At 40.9% G+C, this 20,440-nt stretch overlaps 1 protein-coding gene across 1 annotated transcript in view; it reads left to right on the forward strand.

Annotated features, from left to right (window-relative positions):
- Window positions 1–222: 222 nt before the first annotated feature.
- Window positions 223–20,440, forward strand: part of GAB2 (GRB2 associated binding protein 2) — a 245,087-nt gene continuing 224,869 nt past the window's right edge. The window contains exon 1 of the mRNA XM_007940891.2: window positions 223–297. Within this exon, the coding sequence (XP_007939082.1) occupies window positions 223–297 (75 nt within the window). The remainder of the gene's footprint in view (window positions 298–20,440) is intronic.

Below are 20,440 nucleotides of genomic sequence, written 5' to 3' on the forward strand. Positions count from 1 at the left end.
AGGCCGAAAGTGCGCTGGGCGCGTGCGCGCGTGCGAGAGCGGGCGGGCGCGAGCTCTCCGGGTTCGCGCCGCGCAGCCTAGTTCTCGCCCCGCGGCTGCCGGCTGCCCCGGCCCCTCCCCTCCGCCGCGAGCTGCGCACCGCCGGCTGGCTGACCGACCCAGCGGCCCGCGCCCGCGCCCTTGTTTGCCCGACCCGGCCGCGGGCTTTAGTCGGCCGGCAGCATGAGCGGTGGCGGCGACGTGGTGTGCACCGGCTGGCTGAGGAAATCGCCCCCCGAGAAGAAGTTGAGGCGCTATGTGAGTGCAGGCGGCGAGCGGGCGCGGCCGCCGAGGGCGCGGACTGGGGGCGCCCGGCGGCCTGTGGAGGGGCTGGGGGCTCTTGGAGGGGCTGCGCCGGCTAAGGGCTGGCCCCGGGCCTTCAGGAGGTTGAGAAGCGACTGGCGCACCACGCGCCAGGGTGTGTGTGTGGGGCACCTGCACACCTGTCACAGGTGCGCCGCCGAGGGGCGGGGCGGGCGGGGCAGCAGGTTGCGGCTGCGGCTCCTACTTCTCCGCTGGGTGGGCGCGTCGACAGCACTTCCCCAGCCAACCTCCCTGTAAACTAAATACAGGATTGAAGTTTGTGTTGACTGTTTTTGAGGAGCTGTAGTAGCTCAGTGGTTAAGCACTCTGCTGCTAACCGAAAGATTGGCGGATAGAACTCACCAGCCGCTCTGCGGGAGAACGATGCGGCAGTTTGCATCCGTAAAGATTTACAACCTTGGAAACCCTATGGGGCAGTAGTACTCTGCCCTGTAGGGTCTCCGTGACTCGGGATTCAACTCGACGGCAGTGGGTATTGATTGTTTGGGGAGACCGAGAGAGTTGATTCCCTGGGCTGGGGTAGCGTGGTACCCTTGAGTGGCTTGTGCAAGTGGGGTTGAGGGAGTAAGCGGAAGAGGGGGTGGTAGGCCGTGGGGCCGCGTGGTCCAGCCCCCGCAAAGGGCGAGGCGCCTCACACCCTCTCCCCCTTCCCTTTCTCTGCCCGCCCTTCTCGAGGAGCTGTCTGTTTCCTTCCAGTCCACAGCCCCGGCGTCCTGGGCAGCGTCAGCAGCACGTGCGGCACTTATATTAAGTGACTCATTTGTTTGTCCCCCCTTCTCTCTCTTTATTCTGTGTGTCTCTCACATACAACCCCCCATCCCCCCCCCCCGTGGTGACACTGCAGTTTGGTCTCCTCTCACTGGCCCAGGTTTTGTGTAGTGCAGCCCTTGTTGTCTGGGGTTGGGAGAGATCAAGGTTCTCAGTTGCCAGGTGGTGCTAACTGACATTGTTTACTGAAATTGCTGGGACAGCCGCTCCCTTCTGTGTAAGAAGCTGGCAACATCAAAAAAGAGATAGCACAATCTGGTGCTGAGCGGTGAGGCGTTCTGGTTTTTCCCCTCGCCCCCCAGGAGAGGATCTATGTGCCTCGCCCCCCAGGAGAGGATCTATGTGCACATATGTATATGTATGTGTGTGTGTATATATATATATAATATATATATATAAATAATCTGGCATAAAATCTCAGGTGTAAGGAAGTGAGGTCGCTAAAGGCTCTCAAGATCTCCCATCTCGTCTTCCTCTTCACTAATTACGAAGTGCCGAAGCGCCGTTGTTAGAGTGATTTCTGTTGCTTGAGTCTCTGGTATCACTCCCACAGCCTGGAAGTGAGCTGTTGCCTTCCAGCTGCAGTGCATCAAGGGAACTCTGAATAGACCCTGCCCTCGGTCAGCTGCACCAGTGGCTGTCCATGGGGGAAGAGGCAGAAGCTTACCAGAGTTTCCTGTCTTGCCTTCCCAGATCAGAACCAAGAGACTTCTGGCCTCTGGACTGAGGAAATGACATTCTGTTTTTCAAAGGAAGTGTTGTTGTTGGGGAGTGCAAGAGAGAGCGAGAGACAGAGAGAGAGAGAATGAATATGAAATCAGGCCCTTAGGTCATTTGCTGGAAAAAAAATCTAAGGACTCAACACACACATGAGTTTTGAATGTGGACACTGATTTAAAATATAACAGCAATTGGGGAATAAAGTGTTCATTTCAGTTTTAAAGCTCATTTTCAGGGATGTCCATGTAGCCTCAGTATTATAATTACTATGAAAGGAACAATTTCCTCTTCAAGGTTTTATCATTTCCTCAGGAAAATTGAGTTTTTTATTAGGGTTAAGGAGGAGGGATTTGTAAATAACATTTGTAGAAATATTAAACACACAACACAAAATCTGTTGCTCCAAAGAGCTCCTCAAAATAATAAAGTGGTATCATACCAACTAGGAGAATAAACCCAAACCCACTGCCAATGAGTCGATTCTGACTTGTAGCAACCCTGTAGGATAAAGTACAACTAACTGCCCCATGAGGTTTCCAGTGCTGTAAATCTTGACAGTTGCAGAATGCCTCACCTTTCTCCTGCAGAGCAGCTGGTGAGTTCAAACCTCCGACCTTTTGGTTAACAGCTGAATGCATTAACCACTGTGGCACCAGAGCTCCTTAGCTAGTAAAAGTGTCCAGTAGAAATGTGATCTTTAACTGTCAACTAGAACACTGCACTAAAAAACCTTGAAATTTTCTTTTGGAAACATTTTACAAGCAGTTAATTGAACACTGTATCTACATTTGACTGGTGACTACTTGAACTCTGTTACCCAGACTCTCTATGACCCATTCCTTGGGTATTTTTGTTGCTGAGCAAAATTTAGTTGAACTTTCAAGGCTTTTGGATCAGGATCTTTTTCACACATTTGAACTAATTGACACCCTAAAGTCATATAATTATCTCAGTCTATTTCTCATCTTCCTTGAAGCTCTAACCCATAAGGCAACTGACCAAACCAGCAGCAGCTTTTCTTACACTAGGATGTGATGTGTTCCACTGGTATCACTGGAAGCCTTTTCCACTGTGAAAGTTCAGTTCCCTGTTGAATCTGAACCATTCTGAGTAACCCTAAACTCCTAGGAAACAGTCTGCCCTTACATTCTACTTTGTGTTGAGAATTTCTGCACCTTGTTGTAAATTAGGAAAGCATCCCTGGTAGTGTAGTGGTTAAAGTGCTCAGCTGCTAACCAAAAGGTGAGCAGTTTGAACCTTCCAGCTGCTCTGTGGGAGAAAGATGTGACAGTCTGCATCTGTAAAGATTTATAGCCTTGGAAACCCTATGGGGCAATTCTACTCTAGCCTATTGGGTCACTAAGGAGCTCTGGTGGTATAGTGGTTAAGGCTTTGGCTGCTAACCAGAAGTGCAGCATTTCAAACCTACCAGCTATTCTGCAGGAGGAAGATGAGGCAGTCTGTTTCCAGAAAGATTTACAGTCTTGGAAACCCAGTGGGGGTCACTATGAGTTGGAATTGATTCGATGACAATGAGGTGGGTATTTTTGTTTTGTTTTGTTTTTCTATACGGTTTCTATCGGAATCTACTTGAGGGCAGTGGGTTGGTTGGTTTGTTTGCTTTGGGCAGGATTGTAAGTTAGAACTCCATTATAGGCCCAAATTAATTGGACACAAACTTGGAAAGAATTTCTCAGTTTCATTGCCAAACCAAAAATAAAACAAAAGAAACCCATTGGCATTAAGCTGGTTCCCACTCATAGTTTCCCCGTGTGTTACAGAGTAGAACTGTTGTGTAGGGTTTTCTTGGCTGTAATCTTTACAAAAGCACAACCAGGCCTTTCTTTTGTGGCGCCAGATGCTTAGGTTCGAACCACCACACACGTCCTCCCAAATAGCTGCTGCTTACGATTTATGTAACAGGCAGGTGGCATTGTAAATGATAAAAACTTCCTTATAAGAATGTACTAAGCATCTAAGGTAGCAGTTTGGGAAAAGATTACAACTACTTAAAACTTTATAAACATACCTTTTTGGTTTAATCTGGGATGGTGGTAAGTGTAGGAGGGAAAAACAACTTGAAAGAAACTATGGCAAGTGTTATCAGGGATTAGGGCTTTCCTCCCTCAACACTTCCTATCTAATTAACTATAAGAAACTATAATAGTCTACCCAATATTTTCTGTGTGCTATAGAAGATATGCAAAAAATGACCTGTGGGTCGTCATGATATTGTAGATTGACAGGAGAAACTGAACACTCCTTCTCCCTTTGGGTACATGAAGGCCAGACATTTCCCAGTATGTATGTATCTGTATATGTGTGTAGAAAACCAGATGCTGTCAAGTCACCCCCAACTGATGGTGACTCTATGTGTGTCGGAGTAGAACTATGCACCATCGTGTTTTCATTGGCTGATTTTTTGAAAGTAGATAGCCAGGCCTTTCTTCTGAGGTGACTCAGAGTGGGCTAAAACGACCAACCTTTCCCATTATGTTAACTGCACTACCCAGGAACTACACACACACACACACACACACACACACACCCTCACATGTGTACATGTATATAAAGCTGCAGTAAGATTTTCTTGAAAAATTATTTTATGACTTACAATGTATTGTCATTTTCCAGTTTTACTGGCTTAAAGGATTTGAGGAGACAGACGTTTGGCTGCAGCACTGCCCCCTAGTGGCAAATTCGAAGAACGTTGTCTATTGATTCCAAAGAGTAACTGCATTCAGGAAACAGTAGTTGTTTATTTTGTTGTTGTTGTTGTTAAATAAATTTATTTATTAAATATCTCTGTTCCAGGAACTAGGCTGGGCTGAGAATGAATTCATAGAAGATGACCTTGCCTTCTCCTTCACAATAAAATTGAAGCTATTAAGGAGTCTGCACATACTGCCAATAGATTTCCAAATTTGCCTGTATCTCCATAAGTCCTTTCCTTCTTCTCCCTTCTTAAAGGAGATGAAGTGCCCATTCTATCTGAGCTAATTCTGCCACCTATTCTCTGGATCACATCCTCTCCTGCTTACTCAGATCATTCTTACCCTTGTTCGTATGCATCTTCACCTTCTTCCTCCCATCAGTTGCTTTCCATTTCCAATTCCTAAGGGTTGTACTTTTAACAAAATTCTCCCTTGATATCAAACTCTGTCCTACTCACTGTGATTTCTCCTTTTCTTTAGGGCCAAACTGTTAATGGCTGTTTACACTACTGTCTCCATTCCACCCACCTTCTACTCATGTCTTAAGTCTGTTTGAATATGCAGCCTACTTTGTCTTTTCACCAAAGCTATTCTCAAAAAGCTTTGAATAACACCGAGATCACTAAATTCAGGGGGTGATTTTTCATTCCTCCTCTTAATTAACCCCTCCACCTCTTTGTCACAGCTGACCACTCGCTCATTCTTGAAACACCTTCCTCTTGTCTTGAATAGGCACCACATGTGCCTGGTTTTTCTCCTTTTCTGACCATTCCAAGTCTCCTTTGCTAGACCAACCTTCTTTACCCAATCTTTAAAGGTTGGAATTCCTTTGTGGAGCTGTGGCTTTTCTCACTCTCCCCTTACCAAACCAAAAACTCACTGCTGCTGAGTCGGATCTGACTCACAGCAACCCCTCCTTGGGTTTCTGAGGCGGTATTACTAGGAAGTAGATTGCCCAGCCTTCCTTCCAAGGAGTGGCTGGCAGGTTTGAACTGCCAGCCTTCTGGTTAGCAGTCAAATGCCTTAGGTACTATGCCACCAGAGCTAGGTGATCCCATATACTCTCCAGCCTTCAGTTACCGTATGCATACAGGTTACTATCAAATTAAATTTATATCTCAGAGTAGTATTCCGAACACCAGACGAATATAACGGATTGTTAACTGGGCATCTCTGCTTAAAACTCCCCTTCATTTCCTCTTGTTGACACTCCACATCTGCTCAGTAAATAGCGCCACTAACCACCCATTTGCTGAAGTGATACACCTGGGAATCATCACAGACTCCCTGTTCCTCAGAATCACTGCATCTAATCTGTCACCCAGATCCATTAATGCTGTCGTTTAAATGTCTTTCACAGCAGGTCTATTTCCTTCTTTCCTTCTCTAGCCCCACCAAAGTGGATCACTAATTCCAGCCAGAACCTGACCCGCTGAAACCTGAAACTCATCTATCCCCACTGTCATTGTTCTTAAGACTAGTTATTTCGATAATCATCTGTTGAGCACTTATTTTCTACCAGGCACAATCCTTAGCCCATTGATCTCTTAATTTAATCCTTTTAGTCCTATGAGAAAGGAAGTAACTTACCTAAAGTCACACAACATTTTCCCAAAGGCTGAACTTAAAAAAAAAATTAATTAAATGTTTTATTTTGAGATAATTATAGATGTCCATCTAGTTATAAGAAGGCACACAGAGAGATCCCAGTACCCTTTACCCAGTCTCCCCTCCGGTGACATCTGGTGAAATATAGTACAGTATCACACCCAAGATATGGACAGTGATGCAGTCAAAATACAGAATATGTGCATCACCACAGAGATCTGTCATTCACTACCATCCTACACCGTACATGGCCCTTAACCACTGACAACTACTAATCCATTCTCCATTTTTATACTTTTGGCATTTTAAGAATGTTCTGTAAATGGATTCTTACAATATGTAACCTTTGGAGATTGGTTTTTTTCACTTAGCATAACTCTCTGGAGATTCATACAGGTTGTTGTGTGTGTCAGTAGTTCATTCTTTTCTATTGCTGAATCAGAGTCCATGACATGGGTACGTACCACAGTTTAAATGTTTACCCATTGGTTTCAATTTGTGTTTTCCTAATGGCTAACCATGACAATGGCTTTGGTTTTTTGGCCTAATCATATTAAAAAGCTTTTCATATGAATATTTACCATCTATATATCCTCTTTGGTAAAGTGTCTCTTCAACTCTTTGGCTCATTTTCTGTATGGATTGTTTATATACTGTTGAGTGTTGAGAGTTCTTTATATGTCATTTGTACAAGTCCTTTGTCAAATATGAGGTTTGTAAATATTTTCGCCCAGTCTATAGCTTGTCTTTTCATCCACACGGTCTCTCACAGAGCAGAAAAAGTTTCATTTGGAAGCAGTCCAGTTTATCAGTTTTCCTTTCGTGTGTTGTGTTTTTGGTCTCAATTCTAAAATTCTAAAAAGTCTTTGCCTAACCCTAGGTCTGAAAGTCTGAAAGTTTTTTTCATAGACATTTCATGGTTTTACACAAAGCTTATGGGTTTTAAAGATTTTCTATGACTATACCCCTCCCTTCCAAATTTTCACTAAGTTTATGATCTGTTTTGAGTTTATTTTTGTGCAAGATGTGAGACTAAGATCGAGTTCTTTTTTTTTTATGCTGATGGATGCCCAGTTGCTTTAGCACCATTAATGGAAAAGGCCATAATTTCTCCACTGAGTTGCTTTTTCACCTTTGTCAGAAATCAGTTGGACATATTTGTGTGGGTCTGTTTTTAGGTTTTTTGTTCTGTTCCATATTCTATGTGCCCTTCTCTCTACCAATACTTCATGTTTTCAGTAACTGTAGCTATGTGATAAATCTTGAAATCAGGTAGATTGTTTCCCCTAACTTTATTCTTTCTTTAAAGTTGTTTTAGAGGTCCTACTTCTTTTGCCTTTCCATTTAAATTTTAGAATAATAATGTTTATGTCAACAAAATATATTACTGGGATTTTTTTTTTTTAGAAGGAACTACATTGTATTTGTATATCAATTTGGAAATAATTGACATCTTTTCATTGTTGAGTCTTCTAATACATGAACACCATATGCCTCTCCATTTCTTTAAGTATTCTTTGATTTCCATTTTCATCAAGCTGGTCTGGTTTTCAGCATATAAATCCTATACATTTTTTCTTAGATTTACACCTAAGAATTTACACCTAAATAGTTGTTTTTGAACACTTGTAAAAGGAATTGTATTTTTAATTTTGGCTCCACATGTTTGCACTAGAATACAGAAAGGAAGTTGATTTTTGTATGCTTATCTTACATAATGCAATCTTATGTAAGTTCTGGGGACTGTCTTAGAGATTCTTTGGGATTTTCTATGTGAGACAATCCTGTCATGTGCTAATAGAGACAGTTTAATTTTTCCTTTCCAATTTTTGTACCTTTTATTTCTCTTTCTTGCCTTATTGTACTAGCTAGAACTTCTGGTATTGTGTTGGGTAAGAGGGGGAAGAGTGGCTATCCAATTCTGGCTCTTGGCCTTTATTGTACATATCCTGAATTGGACTCAGGGTGAACTCCAACCTTAGGACCAAAAGAGATGAAAAAATGTTGGTAGAAGGCATCTTAGAGAGTTTTTTAATGACTACCACCTCCTTTAAAAATATATAGTAATAATAAGGAAACTGAATCCAGAGAGGATATGACTTATCCAAAATGGTTTAGTGATAAAATCCATACAAGGGCTTGGGTTTCTTAACGTCTAGCAGAGTATATTCATTTATTCATTCAAATATTTATTTTACCATCCTTGTAAAGTATAGTGTTATAATACTATACATTTTAGAATAAATGTGATTTTTTTGACATAATTGCTTTTCCACCCTCCCATTTCTTGTACAACTGCTCAGTCATTGAGCAGCTTAGTAATGTGTAAGGACCTGGCTGGGCCTGTGTGTTTTGGTGACCTTCTATGACTATGTCCCCTCCCCTGCAAATTCTGCCTTGGAGTGGATTTCTCTATGAGTGTGACTGTTCCTCTATAAGGAAAATGCACATTCATGGAGCCCAGATGACAAGCACTGTCATAGGCACATTCATATACATTATTTAATTTTCACACTAACACAGGGAAGTAGAATTTAAATATGGATTTTGCCATTTATTATGAGATCTTAGATAAACTACGTAACTTCTGTGAATTTCAGTTTTCTTATTTATAACCTGGAGATTAAACCCACAGCCCTCACATGTAGTATTGATAATATGTCTGCAAATGTACTTGGTATCAACTCTCAATATGCTAGCTATAATTACTAAATATTTTATTCTCATTTTATAAAGAGAAGAAACTGAGCATGGAGGTTAAGTGACAGGCTTAAGTGCCACACATATAGTAAGTAGCAGGGTTCCAACCCAGTTCTCATTTAAATACCACTGCATGACAGTGTTTGTCTGTGGGTTTGGATTCTTCCATACTTTAGCATAGCTAGATCCAATCTTTTGTTTACTGTAGTTCATTTGCAAAATGGCAGCCATTTGATTAAATGAGAAGATTTTGAACTTCAGTATTTGTGTCATTCAAAAAAGAAAAGCCATTGCCATCAAGGCAATTCTGATTCATAGCCCTCCTATAGGACAGAGTGAAAGATCCCATAGGGTTTCCAAGACTGTATTCTTTACAGAAGCAGACTGCCACATCTTTCTTCTGTGGAGCAGCTGGTGGGTTCACACTACTGACCTTTAAGTTAGCAGCCAAGTGCTTAACCACTGTGCAGCCAGGGCTCCTTAAAGAAAAACCACTGCCATCAAGCCAATTCTGACTAAGAGCCACCCTGTAGGACAGAGTAGAACTGCCCCATAGAGTTTCCAAAGCTGTAAATAAGCAGACTGCCTCATCTTTCTCCCACAGAGTGGCTGCTGGGTTTTGAACTGCTGACCTTTTGGTTAGCAGAAGAATGCTTTAACCACTGTGCCACCAGAGCTTCTTAGGGCTCCTTAGTAATGTCATAATTATCCTATAATTTCACTCTTTAAAAACCCAAGCAATTGTTGATTTCACTGATTTTCATTATGATACCAGGTAACCTATCAGTTTTTAAAATCTAAACTCAGTAAATAGCTTAAAAATATTTGATGTCCTTAGCCAGCTTATTCCTAAAATTTAAAAAATAAATAAATTTTGAAAGTTGACTCATCATTAGATGTGAATGATGGTGTTTGCCAGGGGTTTGGGGGAAGGAGGAGATAAGTAGTGATTGTTAATGGATTTCTCGTTAGGGTGATGAAAATGTTCTGAAATTGATTGTGGTAATAGTTGCACAACTCTGTGAATATACCAAAAACCACTGAATTGTACCCTTTAAATTAGTAAATTGTATGGTATGAGAAGTATAGCTCAATAAAGCTGTTATTTAAAAAGAAAAAGAAAAGAAGATGTAGATAATAAAGTATAAATACAAATTATCTGTGTAGTGCAGTGAATTACTTAATATGGCTCTTCTAGCTATATTGTTGTTATTATTATCCTACTATTATTCAAATTTACATACCAATCACTAAGGCCAGAGATGAAAATGTTTAGGATTTTTATCAATTTCTATAGTCTGAAATTGACCAAACATGCAATATAGACATACTGATTGTTACTGGTGATTAGAATGCACAAGTTGGAAACAAAGAATCATCGATAGTTGGAAAATATGGCCTTGGTGACAGAAATGACGTCGGAGATTGCACAATAAAATTTTGCAAGACCAAGGACTTAATCATTGCAAATACCTTTTTTCAACAACATAAATGGAGGTTGTACACATGGACCTCCCCAGATGGAATACACAGGAATCAAATCAACTACATCTGTGGAAAGAGGCAATGGAAAAGCTTGGTATCTTCCATCAAAAAAGGCCAGAAGTTGCCTTGGGAACAGACCATCACCTGCTCATATGCAAGTTCAAGATGAAGCTGAAGAAAATTAAAACAAGACCACGAGAACCAAAATATGACCTTGATTATATTCTACCTGAATTTAGAGACCATGTGAAGAATAGATTTGATGCATTAAACACCAATGTCTGAAAACCAGACAGGTTGTGTGGTGACATCAAGAACATCATACATGAAGAAAGGAAAAGGTCATTAAAAAGACAGTAAAGGAAGAAAAGACCAAAAGGGCTGTCAGAAGACACTCTGAAACTTGCTCTTGGACAAAGAGTGGCTAAAGGTAATGGAAGAAATGGCGGCTAACCAAAAGCTTGGCAGTTCACATCCACCAGCCACTCCATGGAGACTGATGAGGCAGTCTGCTTCCATAAAGATTTACAGCCTTAGAAACCCTATAGGATAGTTCTGCTCTGTCCTAAAGGATCATTGTGAGTCAGAATCAAATCAATGACAATGGGTTTGGTATACTAGGGGGAGGGGAGGAGCAGGGAGGGATGTCTTCAGAAATTAATAACTTCAAGATGTGTTTCTAGACCATCCTAGGAAACCAGGGCTTTATTCCAAAGGATTATTTAAGTATTTAAATAAATGTGTTATCTGGTCCTTTATATCTAGGTAGAAACTCCTTTTAGCAGCTTTCTGTTCTGTGATCCTAATCACTGGGCTATTCTTTGATTGTGCTTACAAGAGACTGCTCTAAGTCAGGGCCAGTCTCCTGAGCTTCTTGCCACCAACATTGGATCAAAACTGCTCATTTGGTGAGAGTTATGAATTGACCCTGCTAATACGCCTAATCCAGGGAAAAATACATGATGGCATTTCCACAGCCTTGAGTGATTATAGGAGTTCTGGTGGCATAGTGCCTAAGGCATTTGACTGCTAACCAGAAGGCTAGTGATTCAAACCCACCAGCCACTCTTCAAAAGGAAGGTTAGGCAATCTACTTCCATAGTGATACCACCTCAGAAACCCAAGGAGAGATCGCTATGACTTGGATCCGACTCGACAGCAGTGGGTTGAATGATTATGGAAGACTCTTTCAGGGATATCCAAGGACCAGAGGAAGTAAACTTGTACAAAGCAGGAAAGGATGTCTGCTGCTTTGCTTAATGAAGCAGCTTTGATGTTGCTTACCTATCTCTAACTGGCTTTTCTCTAGCTGCTGTTGTTATTGTTGTTATTTGCTGTCCAGTCTGACCCAAAGGGATAGATGATACAGTAACCTCAAGCTTGTGAGAAATCTGGGTTCCTGAGCAGGCTATTGCCTGCATCCAAACTAATTTTCACAGGTGTTTTTAAAGCATACATTGTAGCCTTTCCCTTCCCAAAGAAATAAATCAATATTCAATCCTGTCCTTTTCAAGGAACAAGGACTAGGGAGATCAGAAGTATACAATTGAAAATGAATGATGCTTTTATATGGAGTTAAATGATTAAGGCAACAAGTTGAGTGAAGATCAAGAGCTATGGGCATGGAAAAATACGGAGGGGGTTCCTGGTGTCAGAGTTGGGGACGTGAGTTGAACTGAGATTAGAACCTAGGAAGGAATGTAATAGTAAAAGTGGGGAAGAGGCAGTGCTTATGGGATATGGGAACCAGTAAAACTCCATCCAGAGTAGAGGAGTCCATAGTAGAGGACAGAAAGAGGTCTGAAAGGTAAAGTGGAGGACTGAGGGGAATAGTCAGTAAACAGCCTCAAGTGGTGGGAGGCATTCATTGTGAAGAGCCTCACTCTAACTCAGTAAATCTTTGCCTCTCACTCCCGTAGCCACTCTCATAACCACTCCTTCAATGTGAAATTCAGTGGTGTCTTGACAGTTTTTATCTTCAGAAGACCTTTGTCTTACATGTTTCCAGGGCTGGGTTTTGAGAACTAATTGGAATAACATGTAGAAAAATCATAGCACACTATCTGGCCCAGAGTAGGTATTTGATGTGGAAATGGGAAGCAGTAGGAGTTGATTTAAATTTATTAACCCTTTCGTAGGAACTCTGCCTGAAACTTAAAATGTCAGAACATAAGTGAAACTCCAAAGCTGGATATTACATCAAGTTCTAGGGAGTTCACTTTTCCTGAAAGGAACATCTCAAGGGACCCCTTATTTCAGGGAAGGGAAATGAAACCACATGGCTGTTTGTCTGAAGTTACAACTTTGGCCTATCCCTGGGAAATATGTGGGTGCCCAGGAATGTGAGGGCCGTGTATGAGATTCTGGAGCCCACATTTGAGAGCAGTTTAAAATGCGGAAACTTCCCAGGAGGTGGTAACCCTTCAAAGCTTACCTCAGACTCTTCTTCCCTCAAACCCTTCCAGGGTGAGGCTGCTTGTGGATATACTTCATGGGCTTTTTTCATCTTTAGTTTGGCATTCTCACATTGAAGTTCATCTGTCCCCGTTGTTGAAGTATTAGCACTTTACAAGAGCTAAAAGAGCCTGGTGCAGGATTGATGCCACTTGTCAGGCACTTCCACAGTCACTGTCATATGTTCTCTACAACTACTCCCTCCCCCTCCCCCTCCCCCCAGTTTTATGCTTGCTTCTTTTGACTTATTTATTATGATTTACTTACTATTATTACTTCATTTATTTACTATTATGAAAATATTGAGTTGCTTCCTTAGTTTCCTTCAAAGTAATCAGTTATATTTTTTTAGGTATCATTATGCGTTCATATATTGAAGCACATTTAATAGTGCTTTACTTTACTAATATTCAATTTGTACTATACTTGGCCAGTGGGAGCCTAATCAAGTTGGCTTCTGGGTCCTTTCAGCATGACCTTACTAGACTTTGATAAGTTCTGTGTTATCTGGTATAACAAGATATTCCAGGTTTATCTTGTACAATTCCTACCCTAGACATGGAATTACATTTCCTCAAAGAGTCCCTAATTCTTTTACTAAAAAAGTACCTAGAAACCCATTATGGGCAGGCACTAAGGGGTGCTTATTGTCTTTGTGTTGGTCAAACACTTTATTTTTGACACAGTTATAATCAGCATGAACTATCACCTTTGTATTCTGTTTTTGTTTGTCTGTTTTACAAACCATCATTGTAAATATTTTCATTTACTTCTACATGTGTTTTTTATTTTTACTGATTTTTAATTATGAAAAAGTTGAAACATATACAAAAGTAGAGAAAATGATATAATAGACACATACTCACCCAGTTTCAAGTACTGTCAAGATTTCATCAGATTTGTTTCATCTATTTTCTGTTTCCTTGCTGGACTATTTTAAAGCAAATCCTATATATCCAGATAGTCTTATAAATATCCAAAAAGTGCCACAAGTGATAAAGAACAAATTTATCTTGTCTCAGTTCAGGAGCTAGAAATCTAATTTCAGGGCATCTGCTCCATGGAAAGGATCTTCTTGGCTCTTTCAGCTTCTGGTGGCTGCCAGCAATCTTTAGCGTTCCTGGGCTCATAGATGCATCTGCCTCTGAAGTCAAATGGCGTCTTCACACACTCTGTGCCTGTCTGTCTATTTCACCTATTTATAAGACATCACTCAGAAGGGATTAGGTTTGGGATCCACCCTACTCTGGTGGGGAGCTCTGGTAGCATAGTGGCTAAGGCACTTGACTGCTAACCAGAAGGCTGGCGGTTCAAATCCATCAGCCACTCCTTGGAAGGAAGGTGGGGCAATCTACTTCCTTAGTGATACTGCCTCAGAAAACTACCCATGAGTCGGTCTGACTCCGCAGCACATAACAACAACAACAGCTACTCTGGTGTGGCCTCATTAACGTAACGAAAGAAAAACCCTATTTCTAAGTAGTGTTGTATTTACAAGTACAAAGCTTATGATTTATATATTTTAGGGGTGCACAGTTCAGTCCATAATACTTAGCCTGACTTGGAGGAATTTGCCAGTTCTACTAAATTGCAGGACAAAAACTCTCAAAAAGCAAGAACAAGGGAAAATGTTATGGTTTATGTATTGTATAAAAAGCTAATTTTCTTGTGTGAATTATAGAAATGAGTTATGTTGCTTTGATCTTGTGATAAAATTTTCTAGAAGAAAAATTGGGTATAAGCTAGATGCATACATACTTGACTTGAATACCAAGAGGGGCCACAAGGTGTTAAGATTAGTGCCTTTTAGAAGATTTTCTGAAGACACTGTCACTAATAAACGTTAAGAATCTACAGGGTACGTAGTGTCCCTATCAATCTTGTTGGGAAAGCAGCTTGAATTGTAATACCAGGCAGCATATGCTAAATGGAGCTCTGGTGGCATAGTGCTTAAGGCACTTGACTGCTAACCAGAAGGTTGGCGGTTCAAACCCACCAGCCACTCCTTGGAAGGAAGATTGGGCAATCTACTTCCGTAGTGATACCACCTTGGAAACTTAAGGATTGGTCGCTATAAGTTGGAGACGACTCAATGGCACATAACAACAACAACAATATATGCTAAACGTCACACAAATGACAAAGACCAGAAGAAGGGATTGGTCTAGTGTGGTCAGTAAATTCAATGTCATAAGACTTATGTTTGGATTTTACTTGTTGGGTAATCTGCCATTTCACCTTTTCAAGCCCTTTTATTTCTTCATACATTCTTAGGACGCAGTCCATGTGTCATTTTCTGGCAGACTCTCCTGCTCACCTTCCCCGTCAGAATGCATTATGGAACTCCTTTATTCTCCTGTGGCATTTTATCACCACTGTGCCATAACCATTGGTTTATACTGTGCTTCCCCTGGACTGATAGCTTCTAGCCAGCACCATGTTCTTTGTTCATCCTATAGCCCTAGTATCTAGGGCACAATAAGTTAGCAGTTACCTAATTCTGTAAAATATAGACATTTGTAACACTCAAATGAGATAGTGTTTTAAGGCACTTTGTACTCTTTTAAATTTTGAAAGAATATTACTTTAGGAATGGCTGAGTTTCTTTGGAGAAGAAAGACCTTGAGGTGGAATTGAATTGAAAGTGTAATTTTTAGCAACAGGTTTTAGGAACTTCCATGGGAAAGGCTGTTAAAAGTTGGATATTAAAAAAAAAAATACCTAAATTTCACTTTTATAGTAAAGTAATTACAAAAGCAATAAAAAGCACCTGTAATACTCCTACCAAAACATGTTGTTAATGTTTTAGTGTTTCCTAGGCTCTTTTTTCTGTGCTTATGTATGCTTTGTATATTTTATGAGAGTGAGACTCTACCCAGCCTTTTGTATACTTTAATATATTAAAAATATTTCCATGTCACAAAATAGTCATGTAAGACCTACTCTTTTGGTTGTTTTGTTTTTTAATAATATTTTATTGTGTTTTTGGTGAAAGTTTACACAGTAAATTAGGTTTGATTTGACAGTTTCTATGCAAGTTGTTCATTGACATTAATTACCATATTTTTACACAAAAATGCATACATTATATGTTTCTGTATGCCACTCAGTCCCCTACGCATTATTTTCATAAGCACACTATACCAGTTTTTTTACATGGTGCAGACTTCAGTGTCATTTTTTTTTCCCTGTCCGACGGACTTAATGTTAAGTCTTTGCCTTGGTGCCTGTCGATGCAGAGGTTTGCTTCCTAATAGCATCCCCTCTTCTAGCAGGATTCCTTCCCTGTTCTGGAAACCGCTTTTATCCAATACAGGAAGAAATCACTTTTTCTACTCCAAAAAAGCACCTGCAAGGGCGCCCCACCTCAGCTCGGGAGGTGACAACTGCAGGCGTAGAGAAGTCACGTGTCTCTCACTTGGACAGGATAGGTATGCATGGCCACCTGGGAGCCCCATTGGAGTGGTGCTATACACACCATACTTGCATCATTCGGCTGCCTGGCCTCACATGGGGCCAGCACCACGGGACCTGGGTACACACACGCAACAGCCCTGCCCACCACAGGACCCTGTGCTTGCTTGAACTGTGGCAACCCCTCATTCAGACCTCTGCCTGACCTTCCACCCATCTCCAGCACAACATATTGGGAGCAAATTGGCAACAAGGAACTCCAGCACTCTCAGGCTGGGTCATGAATTGCCTCAGAGCAAACACACAGTTTCAACTGATTATCTTCTGATTACTAGAGTACTACCAAACTTGATCTGTGACTTCTTAACCATGTCTAATACCTTTATTATACAAATATGATCAAAAGTGACATTTTTGGGGTTATTGAATGAGGGTGAATGAGACCAAAATTCACTTCTGGAAATGTCAGGAAACATGGGCATGCTCTTCCAGAATTTGTGTGTGTGTGAAAGAGAGAGACAGAGAGAGGAAAAGAAAGAGAATTAGTGGGCAGGAGCCCCCCCCCCCCATTGTGATTTGGGTGAAAATTTACAGAATAAATGGGTGTTCCATTCAACAATTCATACACATTTTGCTTTGTGACATTGATTGCAATCTTCACAGTATAGCAGCACTCTTTCTACTTCCTCCCTATGTTTACCATTTCCCTTTGTCCTTCTTTCCTTCCTATCTTCTTAGATTTCTCCCTGTGCAAATGCACCTCTTTTGATCTTACGTGGATGATTCTTCTGAGGAGTGCGTACCTCCCTGGTAGTGTTGTTCACCTTATAGGCCTGTATGGTTTGGCTCAAAATTGAGCCACAGGAATGAGTTCAGTTCCAGACTTGAAAGGTATCTAAGGAGCATCCGTCTTGGGGGTTTCACCTTAGACCAGTAAGCCTGGCCTTTTTTATTATTTTGAGTTTGCTCTATATTTTTCTCCCACTCTATCCAGGACCTTCTGTTGTGATCCCTGTCAAAGTGGTCAGCAGTGATAGCTGGGCACCATCTAGTTCTTCTGGTCTCAGTGCCATGGAGGCTGGGGTTTACATGCTTCATTAGTCCTTTGGACTGATTGTTTCCTTGGATCCTTGATTTCCTTCACTCTGAATGTGGAGAGACCAATATTTGTACCTTGGATGGCTACTCACAAGCTTTTAAGGTGCCCATTGTTACCCACCAGAGTATGATGTAGAACATTGTCTTTGTGAACTACATCATAACAATTGACCTTAGTGTCCCCTGAGACTATGGCCCTGAGCCCCCAGGCCCAGTGACTCATTCTTTCAAAGTGTTTGGTGATGGCTACAAAGTTTTTATTACTTTGTCCCCTGAATGGTCTACTAAGCAACATCATAATAAATGGAGAAAAGATTAAAGTTGTCAGGGATTTCATTTTCGTACGCTCCACACTCTACACCCATGGAAGCAGCAGTCAAGAAATCAGAAGTCAAGAAATCAAATGTCATATTGCACTGGGCACATCTGCTGCAAAAGTCTTCTTTAATGTGTTAAGGAGCAAAGATGTCACTTTGCAAACTAAGGTGTACTAACCCAAGCCATGATGTTTCCAATCGCCTCATATGTGTGTGAAAGCTGGACTGTGAAAAAGGAAACCGAAGAAGAGTTGATGCATTTGAGTTGTGGAGTTGGCAAAGAATGCTGGAAACACTATGGACATCCAGAAGAAGGAACAAATCTGTCCTAGAGGAAGTGCAGCCGGAATGCTCCTTGGAAGTGAGAATGGACAGACTTCATCTCACCTACTTTGGTCATGATACCAGAAGGGACCATTCCCTGGGGAAGGATACCATGTTTGGTAAAGTGGAGGGTCAGCAAAAAAGGGGAAGACCCTCAACAAGATGGATTGACACAGTGACTGCAACAATGGGCTCAGAAATAGCCAGGATTGTGAAGGTGGTGCAGGACCGGGCAGTGTTTGTTCTGTCGTATGTGGCATCACTATGAGTCAGAGCTAGCTCAATGGCACCTAACAACAACATGCTCTACTGTAGTCATGGATATATATGCAACACATATAAATACATATATAGAAATTTCCTCTGTGATATCTGTATATATTTGTGGGTGTAGTTCCATTCACCATCCCACCCCTGTTCTGCCTGAATGTCTGTGTATCCATTCATAGATTATTGTTATTGCAAGATTGTGTATGTAATAGTATTTACTTTTGCTGCTTTTTAACTTTTATGCTCCGCCCAGTGTCTTCCTTTGCCTTGATCATTTTGTGCTGACCTCCTCCTTATTGTAGATTGCCTTTCTCTTAACCCAAGTTAATATATGTCTACCTTCTAGTTAGTGATTTACCCCCCTTTTCCCTCCCACCCCTGGTAACCTTTAAAGAATGATTCTTTCTGTACATAAACCTTTTACTGACTTTTTCCAGTAGTGGTCTCATACAATAATTGTCCTTTTGTGATTGACTAATTTCACTCAACATAATGTCCTCTAGCTAGATTCATCCATGTTATGAGGTATTTTGCAGATTCAACATTATTCTTTAACCTTGCATAGTATTCCATTGTGCGTATTTTCCATAGTTTGTTTATCCATTCATCTGTTGATGGGCACTTAGGTTGTTTTCATGTTTTTGTTACTGTGAATAATGGTGCAGTGAACATGGATGTGCATAGATATGTTCATGTCATGTTTGTTATTTCTCTAGGGTATATACCCAGTAGTGGGATTGCTGTATTATGTGGTATTTATATTTCCAACTTTTTAACAAAGCAACTTATCATTTTCCTCAGTGATTGTACCATTTTACAGTCTCACCAATAACATACGATGGTTCCAGGCTGTCCATTCCCTTGTCAGCATTTGTTGTTTTCTGTTTCTTTTAACTCTGCTATTAATGCTGGGGTGAGGTGATATCTCATTGTTGTTTTCATTTGCATATCTCTAATGATGCCAGTACTTTTTTTTTTTTTTTACATGATTTTGCTATTTTTTGCTCATTATATGTATGGGTGTGCTATTTGCAAAAATACGGTTTATTTTTCACAGTGTATCAACATTCTTGTTGTTGTATTCTGGTTGTTCTCTTTCCAGTACTCTAGTTTCCTTGCCCCCTTATCTTCGTATTTTTGGTTTAGAGTAAATTCTTTACTTTTTGGTCTCTCATAGTTGTGTTTTTAGTAGAGCACCATACTTACAGGTGTTGTTGTTGTTGTTATGTACCATCGAGTCAGACCCGACTCATAGTGACCCCTTCTTGGGTTTCGAGGCAGTATCACTATGGAAGTAGATTGCCCAACCTTCCTTCTGAGGAGTGGCTGGTGGATTTGAACTGCCAGCCTTCTGGTTAGCAGTCAAACGCCTTAGGCACTAGGCTGCCAGAGTCCTATACTACAGGTAATATTCTTTATTTTGTATGTTGTTGTTGTTGTTGTTGTTGTTATGTGCCTTTGAGTCAGACCTGACTCATAGCAACCCCTCCTTGGGTTTCCAAGGCAGTATCCCTACAGAAGTAGATTGCCCAAACTCCCTTCCGAGGAGTGGCTGGTGGGTTTGACTGCCAGCCTTCTTGTCAGCAGTTAAATGCCTTAGGCACTATGCACCATCAATTTTTTCTGGTCTCAGGGAGATGAGTTTGTGGCTCTTGAAGACTGTTAACCTTGCAAACTAATTTCTTCTCTTACTCTCTTGCTCCTTAGGAATAGAGACCAATAGTTTTGTCTTAGATGGTTATTCGTGAGTGTTTAATATCTCATAGTTTTTAATGACTGCTTAGGCAGAATGATGTAAAAGAGCTACTCAAGCTTGTGTAATGTAAGGACACTAAATAAACGTGTACAGGTTCTCAATGTTGAATTAGATTATTTTCATTATTATGTTACCAAACTATGTGTAAATAACAACTAGAAGGTGTAAACTTCTTATAATTATAGCTCTTCTACAATTGCAAAAAGAAAACAAATTTACAAATTAAATATAAAACTTCAGAAACAATACAATTCATATTAACACAATGGATATTTTACTAAAACTAAATTGCTGCTTAAAATATGAATATGGCAGTTATTTGTGTGGAACCCCATCTTCTGTGTCCTGTTCTTTTCTCCCATTACATTTCTGTATTTGAACTACCGTGAAAACATTGGTTTGCATAGCAGAGCAGGAAGTCTTTTGGCTTTTAGTTGGTCACTCACTGC

Source organism: Orycteropus afer, unplaced genomic scaffold (assembly GCF_000298275.1).
Source record: "Orycteropus afer afer isolate SDZICR_OR568_19922 unplaced genomic scaffold, OryAfe1.0 scaffold00074, whole genome shotgun sequence".
In the NCBI taxonomy this organism is placed as follows: domain Eukaryota; kingdom Metazoa; phylum Chordata; class Mammalia; order Tubulidentata; family Orycteropodidae; genus Orycteropus; species Orycteropus afer.